Below are 24416 nucleotides of genomic sequence, written 5' to 3' on the forward strand. Positions count from 1 at the left end.
ATTTGTATATTACAATTAAAACAAAACTATCAATTAAAAAACAATCAATTAAAATTATAAAAACAACAAAAAAAATATTTCCTTAAGCAAAACAACGACCTTCAAACTAACTGGACTATTCAAAAGATGCAATTCGATGCAAAAAAGAGAAATGAAGTTAGTGAAAATCGTCCTAGCTAATGACCTGATAGTGTAAGCTACAAAACGATTAACGGCACGAGAAAAGGCGTGGCAGAATTATCACATTTAAATTGCTATTTTCTTTGCACACATGAAAATTACACGAAAGATATTTGGCACACATATGAACCATTTCTTATTGATGACAGCAGAGTAAAAATCCAGGAAAAGTAACACGCAGTAAATTTTCTTTCGTTCAAAATGTGGTAAATTTCAGCTAAATAAATAGTCTTATAAATTAATGAAATAATTATACTTAAATTATATGAATCTTTTCAGCTTTTGTTTTATGATACATTTAATTTTTAAGCTCGTTAACTTAAACTCATTCCTAGACGTCGTTTTCGATACTGGGTACCCTACTATTAATACCTCGTGAAGTAGACATATGCATCAAAAGAAATACCTATTTCTTTTTTTTTCTTTTTATGATTACGTATCCAAAGTTACAGATATTATGGATAAAGCAACGCACCTGCTATTATGTATGTATAAACAAAAAAAGATGTGGTATGATTACCAATGATAAAACTCTCCACAAGCGACCAAATGTACACATAGATTAATAACTAAATGTAACATATGGCCTTTAACAATGAGCAAAGCCCAAACCGCAATAAATGGCTCTGAAATGTACAAATAAATGTAATGAAAGGAAATAAGAAGATACACTACTGTTTACTTGTATCTCTTATGTATTTATATATATACCATTATCATATGTCATGATCATCTATTGTGGTTTTTTTAATTTCACATTCAAAAATGATCTTGGTCTTGTCTAAATGTATCTTTTGCTTCAATTATTTAATAAAGATTACTTTGAATGCAGTGGATAAGATATATATTGTCAAATATGTGGTAATCAGATTTATTAACTGATCTTCCTGTTTGTAGATTAACTCATTAAACTATTACTGTTCTATGTTTCTTTTTTTTCTGTTGTTAAATGTTTATGCTTTTTTATCATCATTTTTTTTATGTTTCAACACCCCCTTGAAATAGTTAATTCTCTTTTCTTAATCTTCTAAACATCTTTTCGGTGGTCCTTTTTGACCCATTTAGTGAAGTGCATGTGCATTATATTTTATTTTGTACACCTCATTCAGAATCTCGGAAGCGGCCCGAAGTAATATACTTCATTCATTGATATTGCTTTACAGTTTATTATAAATTACTCAAAATCTAAAAAAAAACACCTAAGAAACAGGTGTTGAAAAATCAAGATTTTCGATATTTTCATTTTTATTTTTTCAACTTTCGTTCTTTGCTTTGTGATAATCCTAGAACTTATTAATAGATCTTCTTAAATCTGAAATATAAACACTAGTAGCCAGATTTAAGTCTGAAACGGTCATTTTGGTCTGATCAAGTCTTAATCGACTTAATTTACCGCTAGAGAAAAACGTTAAGACCTGTTTAGACACTCAGACTCTGTTAAGATATATTGTGTTCAGTCAGATCAGTCGTGTCAAGATAAATAAGACAGATTCGTCTAGCATCCAAATAAGACTTGATTAGATCACGTTCAGATTAAATAAGACCAAAGGTGAACAACTTGTCTAGTTGCAGTAAGATCGTGTTCAGTTGTGTTAAGATTTTAAATATTTTGAATAAAACGGGCGACACTTTATCTGTTTTTATCAGGGGTTACTCCCCCTTTATGAATATAATCTCTATATCTTGGATGACATTCTTTTGTGATCTTTTAATATGACTGTATATCTATTTAATTAAATAAAGTATGCAAACTTTAAAAACAATTCATTTATTTCCGATAGAATCTTTAACATTTCATTGGTTATATGAGAAAAGATTAATTGTTGTAACCGGAAAATTTGTCATAAAAACTTTACAGTCTCACATAAAGTAGTCCTGTATGTATGCATTCCGCCTCTAAAGATATAATGATCAGTATTAAATATATCTCAAAGATGTTCTTAAACATTTTTTGTTTCTAATGTAGAGTAATAGTTCTTATCTATATTTGGTCAAGAAACGTATATTTTAAGTATATGATTTACTTTTTATTTTAAAATTGTACACAGATGACAGATGCTTGGTGAAAGTTATTTACATTTTAATAAACGGATTATTTAAGCAGTCAACCGAAACGGATGAGCATAAACTACCTAAATAATTACGCATTCGTGTCACTGGACGTATAATGAATGAAGTTCCACGTTTTATCTTTAATATAAGATGTATAAGGTTAAACCGGGTTAAATTATTACATTTACAAATAAAACATTATTTTATATTTTTTTTAATAAATGCAACAATTATATTAGCTTTTTTTTTTTTAAATTTAATTGACAGTTTATATTGACCATTATATACATATAAAGACCGATGTCGATAACTCATATGAATTTTTTTTTCGCCATTTTTTTTTAGCACGAATTAAATACAAGAGTAAATCATATCATAGAAAAATACCAAACAACGTTAGTTAAGACACGATTGATAAAATCTAATGTACGGTTTATATTTCTGTTTCGTATCAGATATTTTGAAGCACCAGTGTTACTACTCATTTTGAAAAACAGTGAGACGCTTACTTGCTATTTCGAAATTGACCAAAAAGCTATAAAATAACGTAGCGAAATGACCGTATTTATAGATTAGACTTTTGTTTTTCATTTTTAATTGTTTTACACTTGTCGTTTTAGGGACCGCTATAGCTTGCTGTTCGATGAGGGTCAAAGCTCCGTGTTGAGGTCGTACTTTTGACCTCTTATTAAATTATACCATGTGACTTGAATGATGGAGAGTTGTTTCATTGACACACATACCACATCTTCTTATTTATATTAACTGGGAGCAGTTTACAACATTTTCATTTAGATAAAAAAAAATATATAAAAATTCAATAAATCAAATGGATTTGTACCATATTGTTACATTCAAAGGTCTTTAATTTTGATTGATAGTATACATTATACGTATTGCATTGCTTCAAAAATAATGTCCAGTGTCAAATATTACACATCGATGGCCACTTAGATTAGTTACGTTATAGAAATTCATTTCCTTGGATGAAAGTACACGCTAGTATTTTGTCCTTTAAAGTTAGTCTGTCTGTTTAATATTTCAGTTTAAGGAGAATTCTTCGTCATTTGCAAATAGACAAAAAAAAAAAGTAAAAATAAATTTGCTTACGATTGCATTCAGGCAGAGAGAAATATGTTTTATTTTATTTCAGATGATTTAGAACAGATATAAAAATATTCTTAATCTTTTACAATCTACAAATATAATTTGATAATGTTTTTTATACACACGGTATATAAAATGCTTGTAGTATTCCGTTACTGGTTGTACGCTCATATTTAAATACCTTTCTGTTTAATAAGAAAGTGAAAAAACAGTTATTGGAATTCACCTGAAAAAGAGTAAACGAATAGCGGCTATCTAAATTATTTTTCAAATATCGAATAAACACATAAATCGGCCACGCTTGCAATTTGTTTTTTACTGACAGGTGTTTGCTGGTATTCGATTGGACATCAGTATCAATGTAGGCGTAACAACCTATCATATTTATCCAATCAGCTGTCTTGTATAAGGTAAAATTTATTTTATGACATACGGTCCACATAGTTTAGTTTTTTTAAAGTTGATTGCAATAAAAATTATTCATACACTCTAAAACAAACAATATCCTGCCCAAAAATGACTTACAAGACACTATATTATACTTTTAAAAATAACTATATTAAATTACAAATTAAGACAGCGTAAAAATAAAATAATAACATTAATACAATTACAGTACTATTTAACGGTAGAGCTCAGATTTAACGGGGACTATTATGCTATTAGAATGATAGTCCCAGCAAGTTAACAAATTGATCATCAAAAGGACGGTTGTGTTTATTTACTTGTGCACTCTATTGTGGGACCTCGTGTCATCATGAATGATACATTTTATTGTGTATTTAAATTGATTAAGGAATAACGCAAGATTGCAGAGAAGCCAATTAGAATAACGCATTATAATGAAACATATATCTAATGTTATTATAACATTGTACATGTCCTCCTAATGATACATCTAATAGTTGCCACTGGACATTTGAACAGCTAACTATAAATTCATCCGTCATATTCTTAGTTTTGTTATAATGTGAAAATCCAACAACATGATGATATAATAATTATTGCAGATTTCACTAGGGAAATACGTGGGAAATAATTGTAAACAAAACTTTACCACTCAATAACATCCCTACGGCACAAATTAAAGTTTAGCCTTTTCACATTGATATACGTTATTTTCATAAATCTATTCTAAATAATTTTAAACAATTTTAAATCAAACGGTATTTTTTCTTATTTGCCATAAAAAAAAAACAATTATTTGCATTACATAACAGATCGATTGTTTTTCAATGGTCGGTGCCTGTCAGCATTTATAAAACCGTGTTTGCCAGAAAGAAAGCTACATAGAACAGGAAAACAACAATGTATTAGAAATACTTCAAGGTCCTACGTGTATATTCTATTTTCTGTTGTAATGTGGTGTAATGCAAAAAAAAGTTAATTCCTGAATACTGATTTTTACCCATCAAGCATTTGGGGTTAATAACAAATCTATGGTAGTCTCTTCTTCTTTACTCGCAAAGTATTCGACTAAATCATGTTTTATTAATGAAAATTGCTCATTGCTGGCGAATGTTAAACATTGATCTCTAAGTTTTCAATTGTTTAGTTGTTAGGTTACTGTCTGATCTCGCAAACCTGATATTTTATGGTCATTATTGTTTGCATCCAATTGCACCAATGCATTAAAAAGATATAAACGCGACACCGTACGTTATTTTACATAAACTATTAGTATTTTCTTTCTTTAACGAAATACGAAACCACTTCTCGCAATTCGCTTTGGGGTTATTGCGCTTGTCTTTTGACAAAAAATAGCCTTGTTTCAAAAACAAAACGTATAAGAGTAATATTTAAAACTGAACTAGAGTGAAGAGATAGGAAGTTGGAATTTCGAATTTTAATTGAATGTTCTAAATCTTAGTGTATTTCTGATATATGATTGTACAGACTCAAACATATCTTTGTTTTTCTGAAATAGATAGATAGATAGATACTTTATTCTCTAAAAACTAAATACAAGTTTTCAGAGAAACATACATTATAATTACAGATACAATAGTTGAAAGGAAAGGTCACCGTCACCAGCCAATGAAAGCAAAATGGATATAGTAGATCTTTCTAATTTTGAAAACAATATTTCTCTTGCTTCGTTGATAAAAGGGCACTTAAGAAATAGTGAATACTATCCTCAACAGGATGACCACAGCTGCTTGCGGGATTGGGTTTAATATTGATAAGGTTTATATCTGCATTTGAATAAATGTACCATATTTCTCAACTGCACTGGTATTAAACTGGTAACCGTAACTGGAATTACGACTATCCCAATATGGCGACGGCAGATATATGTAAAATTTTTACAGCCATTTTTTCTCAAATGTAGCATGTTTTTGTCAAAAGTTACTCAGCTGCAAGGTTTTTCTATACCATTACATCATATTTGAATCGTAACGGTGCACTGGAATTGTCAAAGCGCTTTGAACATTGCCGTTGACAAATTTTGCCAACATCTGTTACAGAAGAAGGTTGTCAAAGTTGAGAAAAACGCTTGGTACTTTTATATACTTTGTGGAAAGATAGAAAAACACTATAATTTTCGTCAGAACTCAAAGACTCGTCACCATAGAACAATACATAAATTGTAACATTGACAACAAAACATTGATTTCATTTATCATTGTAAGCCTTTGTGAATAAAAATTGTTATAATATAATAGATGAATAATGATTGTTTGATATGTCCCATTGTCTACTGAATATTTTTAAGATCAATAATTTAAAATTTGTATACCAAACTTTTAAAATTTTACTCGGTGTTTATAAATAGCATTGAAAGTACAACATCTTATAAACGATAATCATTGATAAATGTAAATGAGCCACTCTTTCTCATGTTGAGATGGAATATGTTCGTTATTTGATTTAACGAGTTTAACAATCAAAACACCTGAAATATCGTCTCATGACAAGAACGAAAAATGGCGAAACAGAACTTCCAACAGCGGACAAGGATTTCTTATTATACAATATTCTTTCAATGGATGTTTTAAATGCAATGTAGAACGTATCAATTAAGACATTTCGTATCCATTTTGAAATATGAAGTTACATGCATGAAGAAGTTTGTCTGACGTATAAAAATTGAAATAAAGCATGACGGGAGTTAAGAGAAAAAAGGCAGTATGGCCATCTTGCGAAATAGAAAAGTCATGATGACTTAATGAAAAACAAGTCAGGATAAATTAATAACTAAGAAATGCAGGACAGAATAGAGTGTAAAATTAAAAAAAAAGCAGGACTACATTTACATTGAGATATCATTGAAGAGGGGCGTACATCCTCTACGCCCCCTCTGAATCTGCCACTGGATATCTAGTTTCGCTGAAAATGAATGAATTTGCGCAACAACTTAATTACGCCAATTCTTATTTTACATGCTTTATTGTAAAAACTGCAGCATTCATTTGCGCCAATAAAACAACCATTTAATTGCGCAAATATTATAGACTTGTTTTCAGATGTTTGTTCTTAGTGCATTGATGAGGTCCTTTCCGGTATTGACAGGTACAAGCAAAGGGTCTCCTTAGTGCACTTAGAACAAAATAGTGCACTTAGGACCTGATGGGGTGATAGAACTGACACAAAAACATGACATAAAATGGAGACTTTCTTAAAGCACTTAATTTCAAATTTTATAATCATATCTTTAGTAATTATATTTAGTTATTTAACAGTTGAAGTCAGTATTCTAATGTAACATGTACGTGCAAATAAGTAAATCGTTTCGAGGTAAATATGACACAACTAATAAAATGGAAAATGGAAATGGGGAATGTGTAAAGTTCCATTTATTGGCGCAATTAATATTATAAAAAAGAAAGAAGAGATGGGCGCGATTCAAACCTTTACAATTTGACAAATTACAACTGACCGTTTTGACAAACCAGTAAATTCTTCGTCCGGGGATATGCAGCTGACATTAATCTTCCTTCAGTAACTTTACAATACCCAGCCGTGTCATTTCCGTATATTGTACATGTAGATAGCACGTGTGATACATGTATATACACCAGAAATACCCATTCAAGTGATTTTTATTTTTAGAAGAACTCCATATCGGGTAACATTAAATATACATACACATAAAATTACAATTGAAAAAAAAAATGTTAATAATAAGTTCAAATGTTGTTTTTATTAAATGCACCTACAACATGTAAGTACGTATTTGTAAACTTATGTTGTTACTTTATTTCATATAAATTTTATTTTTCTCGTTGTGTTGCTTGTCCATTAATTGACGTTTACGCTATATTTTTTGTTCGGTATTTGTGAAAACCTTCTCATCTATCAATTTCACAAGAAATATAAAATAGTCGTAAGTCATGAACACTGAAGTTTAACTTGTTATCAATTTTTCGTATACGCTAAAAGATAGAATTAAATGAAACACTTTAAAGCTGTTTAAATCATGCAGTGAATTTTCAAAAATATAGTTTTGAAAAACCGGTTATTTTTGTTTAATACTTTTTCTGTCCCTTTTCTTGAAAATTAGGACGCGTGTCACTGGTAAATATAGAACTAGTCAACTATGAATAATCACAAACAACAAATTTTTGAATCTTTTATCATTTGTTCTGTTAAATCAAAGACATGACTAGAACATGTATTCTATTATCCGGGATAAATTATTCACAATAATAAAGACATAAGGGATGATTTAGAAATGGCATGTTGTGTATACACCTATCTATTGGTGAACACTTATATGTTGCCCACTAGCCGTCCTTGGTGTGGTCACGTTTCTCCAACATTTGGTAATTAGACTAAAACAGCACTAGGGATTATGGGGTCCTCTTAAGGACTGGATCTTGATATCTACCTGTAATTCACCTGTTCTTGACCAAAATATTGTTAAAAAGGTATATATTTTTTAAAGAAATAAATATTTTTTAATAGTCTCCCAAAATTGTAAAAGTCCATATAGTCTAACACAGTGATGTAATTTTTTATTTTATATGTGCATGGTATGATAGACAATGAGACAACTCTCTACAAGAGACCAAATGAAATAGAAGTTAACAATTATACATAAAAAAGAAGATGTGGTATGAATGCCAATGAGACAACTATTCGCAAGAGACCAAATGACACAGACATTAACAAATATAGATCACCGTACGGCCTTTAACAATGAGCAAAGTCATACCGCATAGTCAGCTTTAAAAGGACCCGAGAAAACAAATGTTTAACAATTCAAACGAGAAATATAACGGCCTATTTTATGTACAGTATAATGAACGAAAAACGAATATATTACACAGCAACGACAACCACCGAATTACAGGCTCCAACACTCCCCCTTATCTTGAGACATTGGTGCAACAGAACAATAAAAGAACTGTACAAAAACATACATAAAAAAGCAACAAATAATCTAAGACTAAATTATCAATCACTACACATCCAGTATCCGTTACCGTACGGCCGGAAGCAATTTTTTGCTTTTTTTCATAATTTTGTTCTCTATTTTTCATAATAATGTATTATAGATTACAATGTTGCGATCTTGAATAAAAATTAACATTTAATATTTTGAGAGCTATTAAGAATTTATATATCTTGAGTCATTAATCTTATATAAAAGTACAAAACGCAGCTTATTATCACCTATACAGTTTAATTCAAAATTCTTAGTCAACTTGTCCAAAGCTTAAGTAACAGATCGAAAATACTAGTAGTGCACAATATTCACCAAGCCAGTTCCCAGAGTTCAACACTATATAGATCATGACGCGACGTGATGTACCCAATTTGTATCAGCTCCGTTTTCGAGGAAAAAGTGAACAGATATATGACTGACTATTTCATCTGCCAAGACAGCATACCACGAAAACTGGCTTCGGCTCTAGTGATATACAGACAGAACGACTAGGTAGATATATGGTTCTTCGCACTAGAAGACAATCGCTTTTGGTGACTTTTTACATAAATAAAACTTTGCTGTTTTGCATCGGTTTAGATTTTAACATCTACATGTAACAGAAATACAAAAATATATCAAGTAATGGAATAAATTACTAAAATGAGGTACAGTCAGTGAACATGTTACTTTCAATAAAATAATATCTTTTAAAAAAAATAATTTCGAGATTATTTCTTCATAATTTTTTATGAAATTTTCAGTTTGATTAGAATTTCCCTTGTTTATTTAAGGATTTTTTTGTTGAATAACCTTTTTAATTTTGTAAATCAAATACGGCGGATGAAAATAATTACGTAACCGTTTCTGGTTATACTCGACCAAAAATATATGGTTTGTTAATGTTTTGATATAAATATTTTTTAACAATATCCCCCTTTTTACAATATTTGAGTTAAGATATAGGTGAATTACAGGTAATTATCACGATGCCAGTCCTTATGAGGACCCCCTAATCCCTTATGTTGTTTTAGTCTAATTATCAAATGTTGGAGAAACGTGACTATGTGATTTTTGTTGTTTGGTTGCGGGTGTCTCGTTGTCGTTCAACCCACTATGATCTCCTACAGTTTCAATATATATTTTTCTTAAGACTTTGCTCAGAGGAAAGTAATAGAATAGGTTTGGATATACATTTTAAATCCCCAACATTTTATTTTAAACTATTAATTTTGAAGACGTGTGTTATCTAAACGAAGTCTAAATGGTCACCAAATCACCTGTTTAGTGTCTGTTTGGGTTTATTATTTTAAGCATAAAGTTTATAAATCCATCTCTGAACACACATTATACATGTATAGCATTAAGTCAAAGTAAACATTAAACTTATGAATGGCGGAAAAGAAATATCTGAAAAAGATAGATGGATGTTGGATGTGTACGGATTGATAGTTTAGTCTTAGTTACATGATTTTTTTATTAGTTGTTAGTGACTTTGAACTAGCTGTCAGATAACTGCGAATACTCTCAGATTTGTTCATTGTGTCTTTTTGTGTCGGGATGTATAAGTACCGGGCCGCGTCCACTTGTATTTTTGTCCATCTGATGAGTTAAGCCTTTTTCATCTGATTTTTATAGTTCGTTCTTATGTTGTACTGTTATACCACTGTCCTAGGTTAGGTGGAGGGTGGGGATCCCGCTAACATGTTTAACCCCGCCACATAATTTATGTATGTGCCTGTCCCAAGTCAGGAGCCTGTAATTCAGTGGTTGTCATTTGTTTATGTGTTACATATTTGTTTTTCGTTCATTTTTTTACATAAATAAGGCCGTTAGTTTTCTCGTTTGAATTGTTTTACATTGTCTTATCGGGGCCTCTTATAGCTCACTATGCGGTATGGGCTTTGCTCATTGTTGAAGGCCGTACGGTGACCTATAGTTGTTAATGGCTGTGTCATTTTGGTCTTTTGTGGATAGTTGTTTCATTGGCAATCATACCACATCTTCTTTTTTATACTATCAGTACACTATTCTATCAACATGTGTTTGGTGTCCATTTTACAATATATTGTTTAAGAATTTAGTGTTTTCTTATTCATTCTGACATATGTGTCCATGGCTGTTAACAAGAAATTGCGAAGACGTTATGCTTATCTGTTCACCTTTAAAAATGATTTTTCAACAGAATATTATATCTATAAAATTGTTTAATTTTTTGTTTTTCTTTGCGAAAACAAAATGGCCCTCAAGCTAAATGTCCTCGTCATCGGCATGTATAATAGAAGACGATAAACACTTTAGAATATACACCACCTGCTGGATCTTTTTACCTGAGCACATATCTCGTTACGTAACAAGTATGAATGTAAAATTCTCGATATGGTACATGTATATTCAGCCGAATATACACAGTATCTCTGGACTGGGGTATTTAAGATATTTTGATCTGATAATGAAACATGTAAATATATTTGTGCTTTATGTAAAAAAAAAATGCATTTAACCATTTTATTTTTAAAACTTCTTTAAAATAAGTTGACTTTGAGCATATATTAGGTGAATATTAGATTAAATTTGGGAAGTCGTGTATATCCCATTTGTCAAGTAAGAAATAAAAAAAATATCAGCTGGGTTTAAGAGTTGCAAATATTAACAAATTAAATTTATTTTTTATTTGTGTTCCTCAATAGTGCTTGCTGAATATATGTTTTCTCGAATGCCGAAAAGCGAAGAGTTTTTAATACGTGTAAATCCCGAATTCACACAAACGACGTTTATAAATGGTCTGTTCAAGAGTTAAGTTACACTTTTCAAAATATTTCAGACACGTAAATAATATAGGTTATTAGTGCTAGCTTCACAAAGAAAATATCCACTGACATGCATAATATCTAATGTCATGGGCCACGCATGGACTGGACTGTCTTTTTTATAGGGATGCCCATGTGGCACATCAAAGATAATAAGATTGATTTAACCATTGTACTTTAGAATTGCAACAAATCTTAAATTCTGAAAATCACTTGAATACATTAACCTGTTATCTTGTCGACTTTACAGCTTATTTCCTAATGCTTGTAGAGTAAAATTTTGATAGGCTTGCTTGCTCTGTTGGTATAAACATGAATTCAAGCTTTGTAAATAACATTGACATCTTCAAACAATGTAGAGGCACATTTTAATCTGTACATATTATATTTAAATTTGATTGGATATTATCCCAATTACAATTGTAAAATATACAAACTAAGCAATCAAGCTAACAAAAGTCTCGCTTTACATGCATTGGGAAATTAGCTGTAAAACTAACATACAGATAGCCGTTATATCCTGAGAAGAGATCACGATGAAATTTGAAAGTTAAACAAATCTTATAGTTTTCACGGGAACGAATATTTTGTTTAAACGTTGTAGTGATCAGCTCATCAATGACGTAATTTAAAAAATAAGACGACAAGGTTATTAGTGCTAGCTTCACAAAGAAAATATCCACTGACATGCATAATATCTAATGTCATGGGCCACGCATGGACTGGACTGTCTTTTTTATAGGGATGCCCATGTGGCACATCAAAGATAATAAGATTGATTTAACCATTGTACTTTAGAATTGCAACAAATCTTAAATTCTGAAAATCACTTGAATACATTAACCTGTTATCTTGTCGACTTTACAGCTTATTTCCTAATGCTTGTAGAGTAAAATTTTGATAGGCTTGCTTGCTCTGTTGGTATAAACATGAATTCAAGCTTTGTAAATAACATTGACATCTTCAAACAATGTAGAGGCACATTTTAATCTGTACATATTATATTTAAATTTGATTGGATATTATCCCAATTACAATTGTAAAATATACAAACTAAGCAATTAAGCTAACAAAAGTCTCGCTTTACATGCATTGGGAAATTAGCTGTAAAACTAACATACAAATAGCCGTTATATCCTGAGAAGAGATCACGATGAAATTTGAAAGTTAAACAAATCTTATAGTTTTCACGGGAACGAATATTTTGTTTAAACGTTGTAGTGATCAGCTCATCAATGACGTAATTTAAAAAATAAGACGACAAGGTCGAAAATAGTCATAGACGTCTTATAGCAAATAAACTCATCAAAGATACCAGGACTAAATTTTGTATATACGCCAGACGCGCGTTTCGTCTACAAAAGACTCATCAATGACGCTCAAATCCAAAAAAGTTAAAAAGGCCAAATAAAGTACGAAGTTGAAGAGCATTGAGGACCAAAATTCCTAAAGGTTTTGCCAAATACAACTAAGGTAATCTATGCCTGAGGTAGAAAAGCAATTATAGGCAACAATACGGCCTTCGATAACGAGAAAAACATTGCCATATAGTCGACCGATCATTAAAAGGCCCCGACATAAAAATGTGATTTTTATTAAACAGAGTGAATTCATATAAGCTTACAGAAAAACCAAAAAGTCAGTTATAAATAAAAATACGGATAAACAATTTTTTTTTTTTTCCCAGCTATCTTATGATCAAAAACAAGCTTCTGTCCTAGTTTAGTAGAAATCCAGGATAGTTTAAGAAAGTTATTATAGTTTCAAACACTTTAACCACAAAGTGAATATTTGTGGTTTGTGGATCGCTATGTCTCGCTTTTGCAACAAAAGTAGCAGGCTCAACAAAAATGTAATAAACTGTTATACTTTGCGAAACATGTGTATCTTCTATGTCAGTATGTGTTGGTAAACAAACTCTATACATTTTTTACTATTTTAAAATATCTTTATAAAATATTACTAGAAAACTTAAAAAAGTGATCTCACGGAACAAGCAAACGAAATTAAAAGAAACAAAAATAAGTAGAAAATACACTTTTACATAGAAGTAAAAACTATAGCAGACAGAAAAGCAAAATAGATACGGCAGTAATAACTTTACCATAAAAAATAAGAACAACATAAAATAACATAATATATACATTTTTAATAAGTATACTAGTCTATTCAAAACGGGTCATGGTTGAACGAAAATGAATTTCTATAGATTACAATCAACTGAGTGTGGCGCGTGTCGATAGAACATTAAATAACTTTCTAATTACTTAAGATATGATTATAAAACTTGAAATTATTTATTTCTAAAACGTTAACTTAGTTATGCAATGTCCTTTGTGTCAATTTTATCATTCCATCAGGTCCTTAGTGCATTTTTTTGTTCTTTGCACTAAAGGGGTCTTTTGCGGTATTTCTACGGACCCCCAAAAAAAGATTTAAAGGACAAAACGTTATTATATGGATTGGTTTTTTTTTTTCGGAAAATGTTTCTTTTGGCAAATATTTGAAAAAAAATCTCAACTTTTACATATTCAATACATTTTAGGTAAACACCTAGAGTTACAAATATACGACCATACATTTTTGATAGAAAAAAATGCATTTTCAATATCGTTTATCTTTTTAATAACTATACTAAATTTGCGGTTTTGTGACATGAGCATGTAGTTTAAACAATGTCGTCAATAGTGTTAGAAAGAAGATATCAAAAATGATTTAGAACCTTATACTACACATACGGAGGTACATGTATGATACCATGACAGGTGCACGTATGATATAACTGTGAAATAGCCATTGTAATTGCCACGTTATTTTATGGATCGTTGATTTTATTACCTTTGGATTATTGGCACGTGCCATCGAACTTAATCTTTATAGACCGAATATTACGCATACATACGTTACTTTTACAGTTTAGAAGGAGAAGACGAAGAAGAATTATTTATAATAGTGCAATCTGAAAAAACAAATAAATACATATTTTATATCAAATAAGTTTTTTATTCAAATGAAAGAAAGGATAAGCGGCATTTACAAAAAGATGTACTAAGACATATACTCGATGCTGAACTTAAAATTAGGTTATATTGTTTTAATCTATGAGGATCTGGAGGGGGGTCCTTCATTTCTGTATTCTTTAATGTTTAGTAGGCAGGGTTTTTTCTTTATACTTTTTGTCTATTATTATCAATTCGTTATATTCAAGCACCTTATTATTCTCCATTCTTTATATTTTTTTCCATTTTCTCTATTATTCATATTTATAGCCGATCATTCTCTTTTCTGTAAAACCTATCGACATCCTTCTCTTTCCGATGGTATGTTATTTATAGTTTTAACACTCTCACTTCACGGCCTTAGAGCAGTTTCAGAAGCTTAGTTCAAACGGAGACATGGTTCCCTGATGCGGCCTGATGAGGATAACGAAATTAACGATATAAATTATCTGACATACAAAATACTTGTATTTTGCGTTGATCGTTCCAGATGAAGTATAATCCAGAAACATGATTTGGACGTATGAAATTTATAAGATGTTGTTGTCACTCTTTTGTTAGTGTTACGTCCAAAATTTGCAATTACTTTTTTCAAAGAATAAGTAGATAAATACATAAATTAACACCAGAAAATAAAAAAAAAATAAATAAAATCAGAAACAGTTATTGGCGAATAATTTATTTCAAAACAAAACAAGCTAACAAAATTGTATAATATATAATTTATTCTCTTACACCTTAAACAAAGACCAACAGAAATAAAAAGCCAACGAATGATTTTATGTTTAATAATTCAAAATAATATACATTTTTTATTCTAGCATTTATAATACAATGTATCATCCACATAAAGGGGCGTAACTCCTAATATCATTCTAACACACTAAACGGATCTTAACCCGATCTGAAAGTTTTGAAAGATACTTTTTATGATTGGTCTTAATTTGTCCAAAACAGTCTTAACAGACTTGATTGAACGCTAGAGCCTTCCATCTTGATTAACTTGACATGACTGAACAGACTTGACATAACATATCTGAACAGTGTCTTAAAATCTGAAAAGTCTCAACGTATTTCTCTAGCGGTAAATTAAGTCAATCAAGACTTGATCAGACCAAAATGACCGTTTCAGACTTTAATCTGGCTACTAGTGAAAGAAAACAACATTTTAAAAATGGAAAAGTGTAACAAATATAATATAATAATATGATATTCACATTTAGTTGCACAAACAAAGTGATAATTTGTTAAGCAAGACATGCATATGCATTTTGACTCCATAAAACAAATCAGTAGCGCTCGTTACAACAGATGAATAGCATAACACCACAAATGAGGCTAAAGAAAACGGGACCCTAAAATATTACAAGAAAATAAAATTATGTTTCCATCACAGATACATAAATCGAAGGAGATAATACACAATTTAATCATGTCATATAATTTTGTTTTGAAGGATCTTAAAAGTCCTTTTGACTTATATAAGTTGATGTACATCTTAAACATGAAGAGGCTCTACAAAATTAATAAATTACATATATTTAATTTCAACATTGTCTTTTGTTATTGGTTATGCTTAAACAAATAAGAGATTTTGTCATTAAAGAGCAGGAAATCTATCAAGGACAATCTTGACCAAGTTGACTGCCTAGGTAATCATGTCTTGCTTATCATTTTGCAATAAATATGTCAATATATCTATTTTTTTTAGATTTCAAGATAAATGGTTAAACACTTTAATAACATGGGTAAACATCTCCATTGAATAGCAATAATTTTAAATTATACTCTGCCATATATTTATTGGAAGTTATTGGCTTAATATATCCTGTAGATGAACATCTTCAAAAAGGTTAACACTCATCATTGTAATACGATCATTTATATTGTTTTTTATCGGTATATATTGATTTTGTTATCACCAAATTAAAACCATCCTAAATATCATTGTTATGAACATAATGTGTATTAACTGCTCTACAATCGATCGGTACCTATATATTGGTGTGGCACGAGGTCGGGGTTTTCTCTGATGGTTTGGAATATGGATTTGTACTGATTTATAATTTTGTCTTATTGACATGATTGCTAATAAGTTGTTATTGGCTCTGCAATCCCGTTAAGTAACTGTGAGTAGCTCTTCATTGTGTCTTTTGTGATTTTGTTTTGTGTGCCTTATGTCGATCATATGACAAAATGTATGACATATGGCTTTTCTGAATTTCATAATTTGCTTTAGTGCACTAATTTTTCACCACCGTCCAAGGTGAGGAGAGAGTTTATCTCTCATATAAACCTGTTAAACCCAGACTTATTAGTTATGTACCAGCCCTAATTATTACTTAATACCATATTTGTATTTGGTTTATGTTTTCGTAAATGAGACCGTTATTTAAGTTTCGCCCATTTTTTTTAATTTATAATCATGATAATGTTGTAACCTTCTATAGCTTACTATGCTGTATGTTTTGTCCCATTGTTGAAATACTTAATTGCCCTATAAATGTTAGCTTCTCCGTCATCTGTTTTTTGTTGGAGAGTTGTCTAATTTTCAATCATACTGCCTCTTCTTGCTTTTATAATGGCTTCTCTTAAAAGTCCTTTTACGATTATGACAATATTAATCTTGAAGATATTGTCTTTCATGCAATTCTTGCTATTCGAAGTTCATCTATGTCTGTAACATTTCAAAGATAATAAACATTACCTTACAAAATTCGTCATTGAAATGGCAAGACGTCTGATAGTTTTACTGTTAATAACCGGTAGGTAGATTTTATCATTCTGAATATCTCATTCCTGTTAGATTTTCTTAATTTATAGGATCTTTCAAGATAAACGTTGAACAATTTCCTCCTTCCCCTATATTATTTTTGTTAAGGCATATCGAACGTTTAGGTTGGAAAGAAGACGATGGACGTACAAAAGCGGATAAGCAAAGCCTACTTGCACCGATTGTGCCAGGTGAGCTAAAATATATGACCTTGACATGACAGTGGTCATGCTATGTTTTACAACATTTGGTAGTAATGCATGCAGCTTTTACCTTGGCAGGCATCCTCATCTTCATCAGATTTATCACGACAATCATAGTCTCCATCACACTTGAACGCGTAATGTACACATTGAAGACCATCCTTGCATTTTACATATGGTTCCTTACATTTGGTTGCTGTAACAAGAATGTTTATTAATAAAATGGTATAGGTTAGTCAATCACAACTGAAAATATGTGATCTGTAAATATATATTTTCGTGACAATTTCTACCTTTCTGGAACAATACGCGTAATAAAATATTTTAATTTTTGGCCACTGAAATTCAAAAGATTCGGTGAGAAGCTTCTTAATAATTAATACTAAAGTAAGGGTCATAACCTGATCACCCTAAAATTCTTCGATTTTACAAAATCACTAGAACATTCACTAGGTTTCTTCTACAATTTGTAAAACTAACGTCATATTATTGGCTATAAAATATAAGTGAAGCAATTGTTTAGAAAAAAAACCATCCTGTCGTTTTGTTTAAAGTAAAAGAAGTATTTAAAAGTATCCATATGTCTTTATAACAACTCAGTATACATAACAGAATTTTAGTGCAATTTTTTTTAGTCAAAGATGATTATATTCAAAACTGTTGGAAAAATAAATCAAACACAAAGTGGCTTCGCATTTCTTTAATACTGATACTCATAAAATATTGCTCTTAAATCAATGCATTATATTCATTGGTAGATTGCAGTTTCCCTATTTTAGCTTTATTGAATATGTTTGTCGGTATTTATGCAAATGTTTGCTTGATACATATTGCCTAAAATGACAACAAATTATGCAACGTTTGCTTCTCAGTAAATTCAGGTATAAAAAAAAACTGTGTACGGAGTAGAAACCAGGTGAAAATTGTATTATTCAATAAACAGTAGAAACTGTTTTAATTTATTCTCATTAGTGTTTTACCTCTGCAAAAGTCCTGACCTTCATCAGAATTATCACGGCAACCGTGGTATCCATCACACAGGGCAATAGCACGAACACACTGAAGATTATCCTTACATTTTACATATCCATCCTGGCATATGTTTGCTGTATAAATTAAAAAAAACTCATTTCTAAAACTTTTTTATACATTTAGACAGAACTTTGTATACATCTGGACCATGTCATTATTTTAATAATCAAAAGTATGTGAATACAAATGTATTCTTTTATCTGGAAACGTATCCGTTTCTGATTGAAATAAAATATGTCTATTTTTCTCCTAAATGGACTTCATACCGTTCTCTTCTATTTTTTCTTGTTAAGATCTTTTAAGATTCCATAGTATGTAGTAATGACACACCTTACTTGGATTATGTTGTTTTATAAAAAGAAATGCATGCTTCTTTTTGTTATTTTATTGGGATATAAAAATGTTTCATTTTAAAAATGTGTAATCGATTTACACTTCTACTCTCAAATAAAGTTACAAAAACAAGCATTCATTTCTTATGATAAATTTTTATCCTAAAAACATAAAAAAGACAATCACAGTAAAGTTTTATCCAGTTTTTCTATATCTATCTTTATTTTTTTGTCACGAACGTAACATTTCATTTTGATATGAATGTTAATTGTTATGTGACGCGCGATTATTGTTCGCTAATCAAAGTAACGAACTCTTGTGAAACATGCATTTTCCTATTAGAACATAGTACTAGAAAAGATTATAGAACGCAGTGTGTTCTGTTCCCTATACACACAGTGTTTTATCAGACTGGTTCAGCAACTTATGTTTTAAGTTTTACCACTGATTTGGTGAAAATGCTGGGAGTAGCTAGGTATAGAGTAAGGTATTATCAATTCAAGTTACAGAGCTTGCAAAATAGTTGCATATCTTTGTAATATTTAATAAAACTCTCGTAAATGGATACTAGTATATAATCATCGTGGCATGATATTATTTTGGTATTAATGATCATGCAAATTTTCAGTCTCAAAGATCATGCAGATATAAAATATTGTAAGGTCATTCACCGTATCTACAGAAGGGGTGGTCTTTAATAGTTAAAATGATTATCACAATTAAGAGGTGGTGCATTCAACCCATTTTAATGTTATGAAACTTAATACTAGTATCTGTAAAAGCCTATGGACATAACAAAACACCAGTAAGTGGAAAGGTGCATATCATGATCTGATACATATAGTTTTATGATTTACCTTTGCAAAAGTCTTCGTCTTCGTCAGAATGATCATCACAATTTTTGAATCCGTCACAGAGGAACCCGTGAAACACACATTGAATTCCATCCCGACATTTTACGTGGTTTCTTGCACATTTGGTCGCTGTAAGATGAACGTAGGTTATACATGTAAAATGTATGAATATATAGAGAATAATACATGGAAAAATCCGTATCATATGTCGTATCATCCCGAGACATCAATATCAGACCAAGGGCCTTTAGGCCCGAGGGATGATATTGGTCGAGGGTGATACGGCATGTGATACGGATTTTGCCATGTATTATACGCTTTATCATATATTTCAACAGAAGAGTATTATATTATATGAACTGTTTTCTGATCCATAACACTGGGTTACCTTCAGTTCTACTTTTGTCTTGTTTCAAAGCCTAAAAAAGAGCTGCTCAATTACTTATCCAAAGCACCTGGGTTACCTTACAGGTTGCGTGCTGTTGTTTTACAAATATTTTGTTTATTATTGTATTAATTTGTGTGTTTTGTATTTTTCATAGTTGCATTTAGTGTGACAAAAAATATAAAAACTTGACGTTCGTGACGTCACATACAATGTGAAAACTCGACGTTTGTGACGTCACATACCAAACAATGGCGTCATTCAAAAAAATTATCTATTTTGAGGAAAAATTTTCTTTAGCAAAAAAAAAAACCAAAACTGACTTTAAGTAAAAAAAAAAAGTAGGGGTGTGATAAAGGGTAGGGGTGTGATAAAGGGTATGCGATAAAGGGTGCGCATCAAAGTTGCGCGATATGGATTAAACAGCAGGATATTTATCCCATATGCAAAACTACTGTATTTACTACTAAACATATGATAAATATTTATAATGTATGAATAAATATTTATATTGTACGAATATATTAATTTATATACATTTGTGAATATTTATGATATTTGCAATATTTTTCCTTGATATTTTGAAGAAAAAAATAAAACAATTCTTCGGAACTTTCGGTATCTTTATGTTACTTCAATATTGTATATTGACAATCCCTGTCCTAATACGTGGTATACCAAAAGGCATTTTTATCAACACACAACATATAAACGTTGTATTAATTTTCCTTGTATTGGAATGGGACAATGGCGGTGCTTGTGGAATATTACCCCCCTAGTCAGTAAATATGGATTTTGGTAACAAAATGATACATACATGGTACGATTATAAGATAAGAAAATATTAAGAAACTAAGGTTCTCTCTCCCTCATGTAAATTGACATTAGATGGATTTGGCTATCATTTTGCGATCCCTTTTGTTGAAACAGCAGAATATTTTGTTGAGCGTTTCGGATGCAGGTAAAACAAGAACCGTGTTCGGATTCATTCAGTTAACAAAGTTTTATTTTCATTTGTGTTGGAAAAAAACATGATCCCCGTTGTATTTTCACTTGTTTACCAGAATACTTTCAATTAAAAAATAAATGAATATTAAATATGCATTGTTTGTATAGAATATCAAGAATTTACATGTGTGTATCAATTTAGAGACTTACCTGATGCTGATAACAATGACAAGCATCCATATACAAAGATTGTCAGCAAAAGGTTGTCCATTTCGTCCTGTATAAACATATACAAAATTGTAGAAACCCTGTCCATAGTGCTATATTATACGGAAAATAATATATAATAATTTTGTAGAATTATTTTGTTTCTTCTCTGAAATGTTCATGGCATACATACATTCATTGAATAATGCAGTTTATAATGCCTTAATTTGGACATTAAATTATAATTAAATGTTTTTGGTATCTTTCGCCTCTTTTTTTTTCACGAGTATTACCCTTTTAATACATTTTCCACTACAAACGTCGTGTTTAGCTGTAAAAGAGAGCCATTTTGAGAAACAATAAAAATCTTCCAAACTTGTATTTGAGCAAATCAGAAATATTCAGAATAATAAAATGTAATGTGTAAGATTTTGAATTAATTCATTATAGAAATGTCCTCCCGTTTATATTCCCCATTATGGCATTTCAATAAGTTTAAAAGTGCATGGCCGCTGATACATGGATCGCAAGAGCCGTTTACGTTGTCGAAATAACCTACATTTACGTAAAACAAACTGTACTCAGTACACGTAGTACACAATTTGTATTCATACCAACAAATCCAGTATGTTGAATGATAGATTTCTGAATATGAATTCAAAACTTTCTGGAAAACAAAGATTGATTTATTAAATCAAAAAGAGGCATTTTCACATCAGATACTTTTCTGACACATTTGGCCAGTTTAAAACAAAATATGTACAAGATGTTTCTAGAAGTATCTGTCCCTTATCAGTATTGAATCCCCTGTTTTTAATGATGTATTCAGTTAAAAAAATGAAAAATGCAGATCGTAAAAAGTTCTCTTCCGATAAAGGTATAAACTATGTTTCACTCACTAGCGTAATACAATAGATATTTTAAGTTTCATTAATCTTTATCTAATTGCATTACATGTATTTTATTCAAAGACAAAATTTATTATCTGTGTAATTTCAAATGTTTTTGACGCATTTGTTTTTAAATTCGTCTATTCCCACAAATCCGTAAGAATATTTAAAATGTAAACGTAACTTTTTCGCTTTTACACATCTTTCAATTTGAGTACAATATTACATGAAATCATAGAAGTAATATATGATTTATTCGATCATGGATACTATAAAAAAAAATACTAACCTAAGAGATGTCTGATCATTAAATGAACACAGGCTAATCTAATCTCACTGCTTTCTCAAGGTACAATGTGCATATATTTATAGAGTCATTGTCATATGATAGAAACGTGAATAAGGCCAATTACAGTCAATTATTAGATATTTGAAAGTTCACGTTTTGTCAGTTTTGAAAAGGGCATCTGAAAATTAAATATGTATTTATACGTGCTAAGGTGAATTAACGGTCAACCCATTTGATAAGCCTTATTTTAAAACATTTCATCAAAGTAGTATACAGTCATGTCTACAATCTTCAAAATTATTACAATCAATGGTAATAAAACATTATTGATGATTGGGAAGCCTGAAAATAATTGGTCTTTTTTGACCATTCTTAAAATTGAGAACTCTTTAAAATCCTTGAGTAATTTTGAATTTGCGTAATAACATTTATCTACATTTATTGAATAATATTAGTTATGTTGTGTTTTGTAAACAGTTGTTTGTCTTTTTGTAGTGTTTCGTTGTTTGCCATGGTTTAGTAAGTTTGTCATCAATGAGTTTAAATACCCCCCTTTTTTGGTATCTTATTGTTGTTGAACTTGGTTTTATGTTAACATATGGTCAAGAGGTTTTTGCTTAATGTTCAACCAAGAATACAACTTATATCTGACATATTATAACAAGTGTTATATTCCGTTAAAGTTACACTTGTTTGCAAAATGGTGTTCCTTTTTATTTGGCCTTTTGTTTCACATGTTTCATAATAGTTGTAAGATATTACCTGAATTTAAAGTTCCCTTTGCAAACGTTTTTTTTTTTGTCTTTACTCATTTTTGTTCTTGTAAAGAATAGCATTGAGATTCTTTTTTAAAGGATTTCATCAATTACTAAATTCAAATCATAGTAAAAACGAATCTTTGAAAAATGAAACGCAATTTAAAACAGTGGCATGCAATACTCGACATTTATAACAAAATAACAACTGTATGGCCAAATATTGTCTCTTCCAATAAAATTTTAATATTAAATTATCAAAGAAATCTAAAGATTGTCAAACAAGAAGCCAACAAAAACCGACGAGTAACCGAGGGTCCTATTTCATATGTAATTCCAGCTTAAAATAATGCACCAGTTGCGAAATCCTTTTATTATTATTTGAGTAATATATGGAATGATATCCTATGAAATGTGCTGGACGGAAAACAATAACCTTGTAGTAAAACTATATCAAAGAATAGACGTTTAGTGAGTTATGATTAGATACCCGAGTCCGTTAACAATATTTGAATAAAACTCAATTTTTCCATTAGAAACCTCAAAACTATGCAAAGATGGAATTAAAATGAAACTACAGTTGTTTGTGTCATTATCTTCAGAACAAAGGGAACCGTGAGAAAGTCCAAAATACTAAAAATTTGTCAAAAATCAAAAATCAATACTTATGGATTTTTTTGACACTGTCAAACAAAAAATTAAAAAGGTTTTGCGGAGTTTTGATGAAATAGGCTGGATGATGTAGATTTTGTGCATGTTCTGAATCTTTTAAATTCTCAATATGAAAACATTACTTAATATTCTACAGATGTCAGTAAATATTTGATAATTGAAAACCAAACTTTCTAAAAGATGTTTGTATGCAAAAGAAGGAGATGGATAATGGGGGTGCTAATGGAACAACAATCCACTTAAGTTTAAATGAAATGGATATTAGTAATGATAGGCAAAGTAATGCACAGTGAGAACAACCCATACCGTATAATCGGCTATACATGGCCCGATTGATGATTATACGATGATGTTTCTTAAAAACAAACAAGAAAATATATTTGTTTCTCTTGATTTGATTTACTTTTCAATCATCAAAGAAGGTACAAGATCATCAAATCAATTTAGTTAATACTTAGAAAGTTTAGTGACCCCATCAGATATTTGACACATTCTAAGTCTTCTCCTTTTTTACGTAAGTAAAATTCAACTATCAATTTATTTTTAACTTTCTATA

General features: G+C 30.3%; 1 protein-coding gene across 1 annotated transcript; it reads right to left on the minus strand.

The window, feature by feature from the left end:
• Positions 1-1334: 1334 nt before the first annotated feature.
• LOC139499540 (low-density lipoprotein receptor 1-like) lies at positions 1335-22498 on the minus strand. The gene is made up of 6 exons (XM_071288261.1): positions 22434-22498; positions 21258-21324; positions 19718-19843; positions 18476-18601; positions 17566-17691; positions 1335-1492 (listed from the first exon to the last, which is right to left on the minus strand). The coding sequence occupies exons 2-6, from the start codon at positions 21316-21318 to the stop codon at positions 1464-1466; spliced, it is 468 nt and encodes a 155-aa protein (XP_071144362.1). The 5' UTR covers positions 21319-21324; positions 22434-22498; the 3' UTR covers positions 1335-1463.
• Between the last annotated feature and the right edge of the window lie 1918 nt (positions 22499-24416).

This window comes from Mytilus edulis, chromosome 12 (genome assembly GCF_963676685.1).
Source record: "Mytilus edulis chromosome 12, xbMytEdul2.2, whole genome shotgun sequence".
NCBI lineage: Eukaryota > Metazoa > Mollusca > Bivalvia > Mytilida > Mytilidae > Mytilus > Mytilus edulis.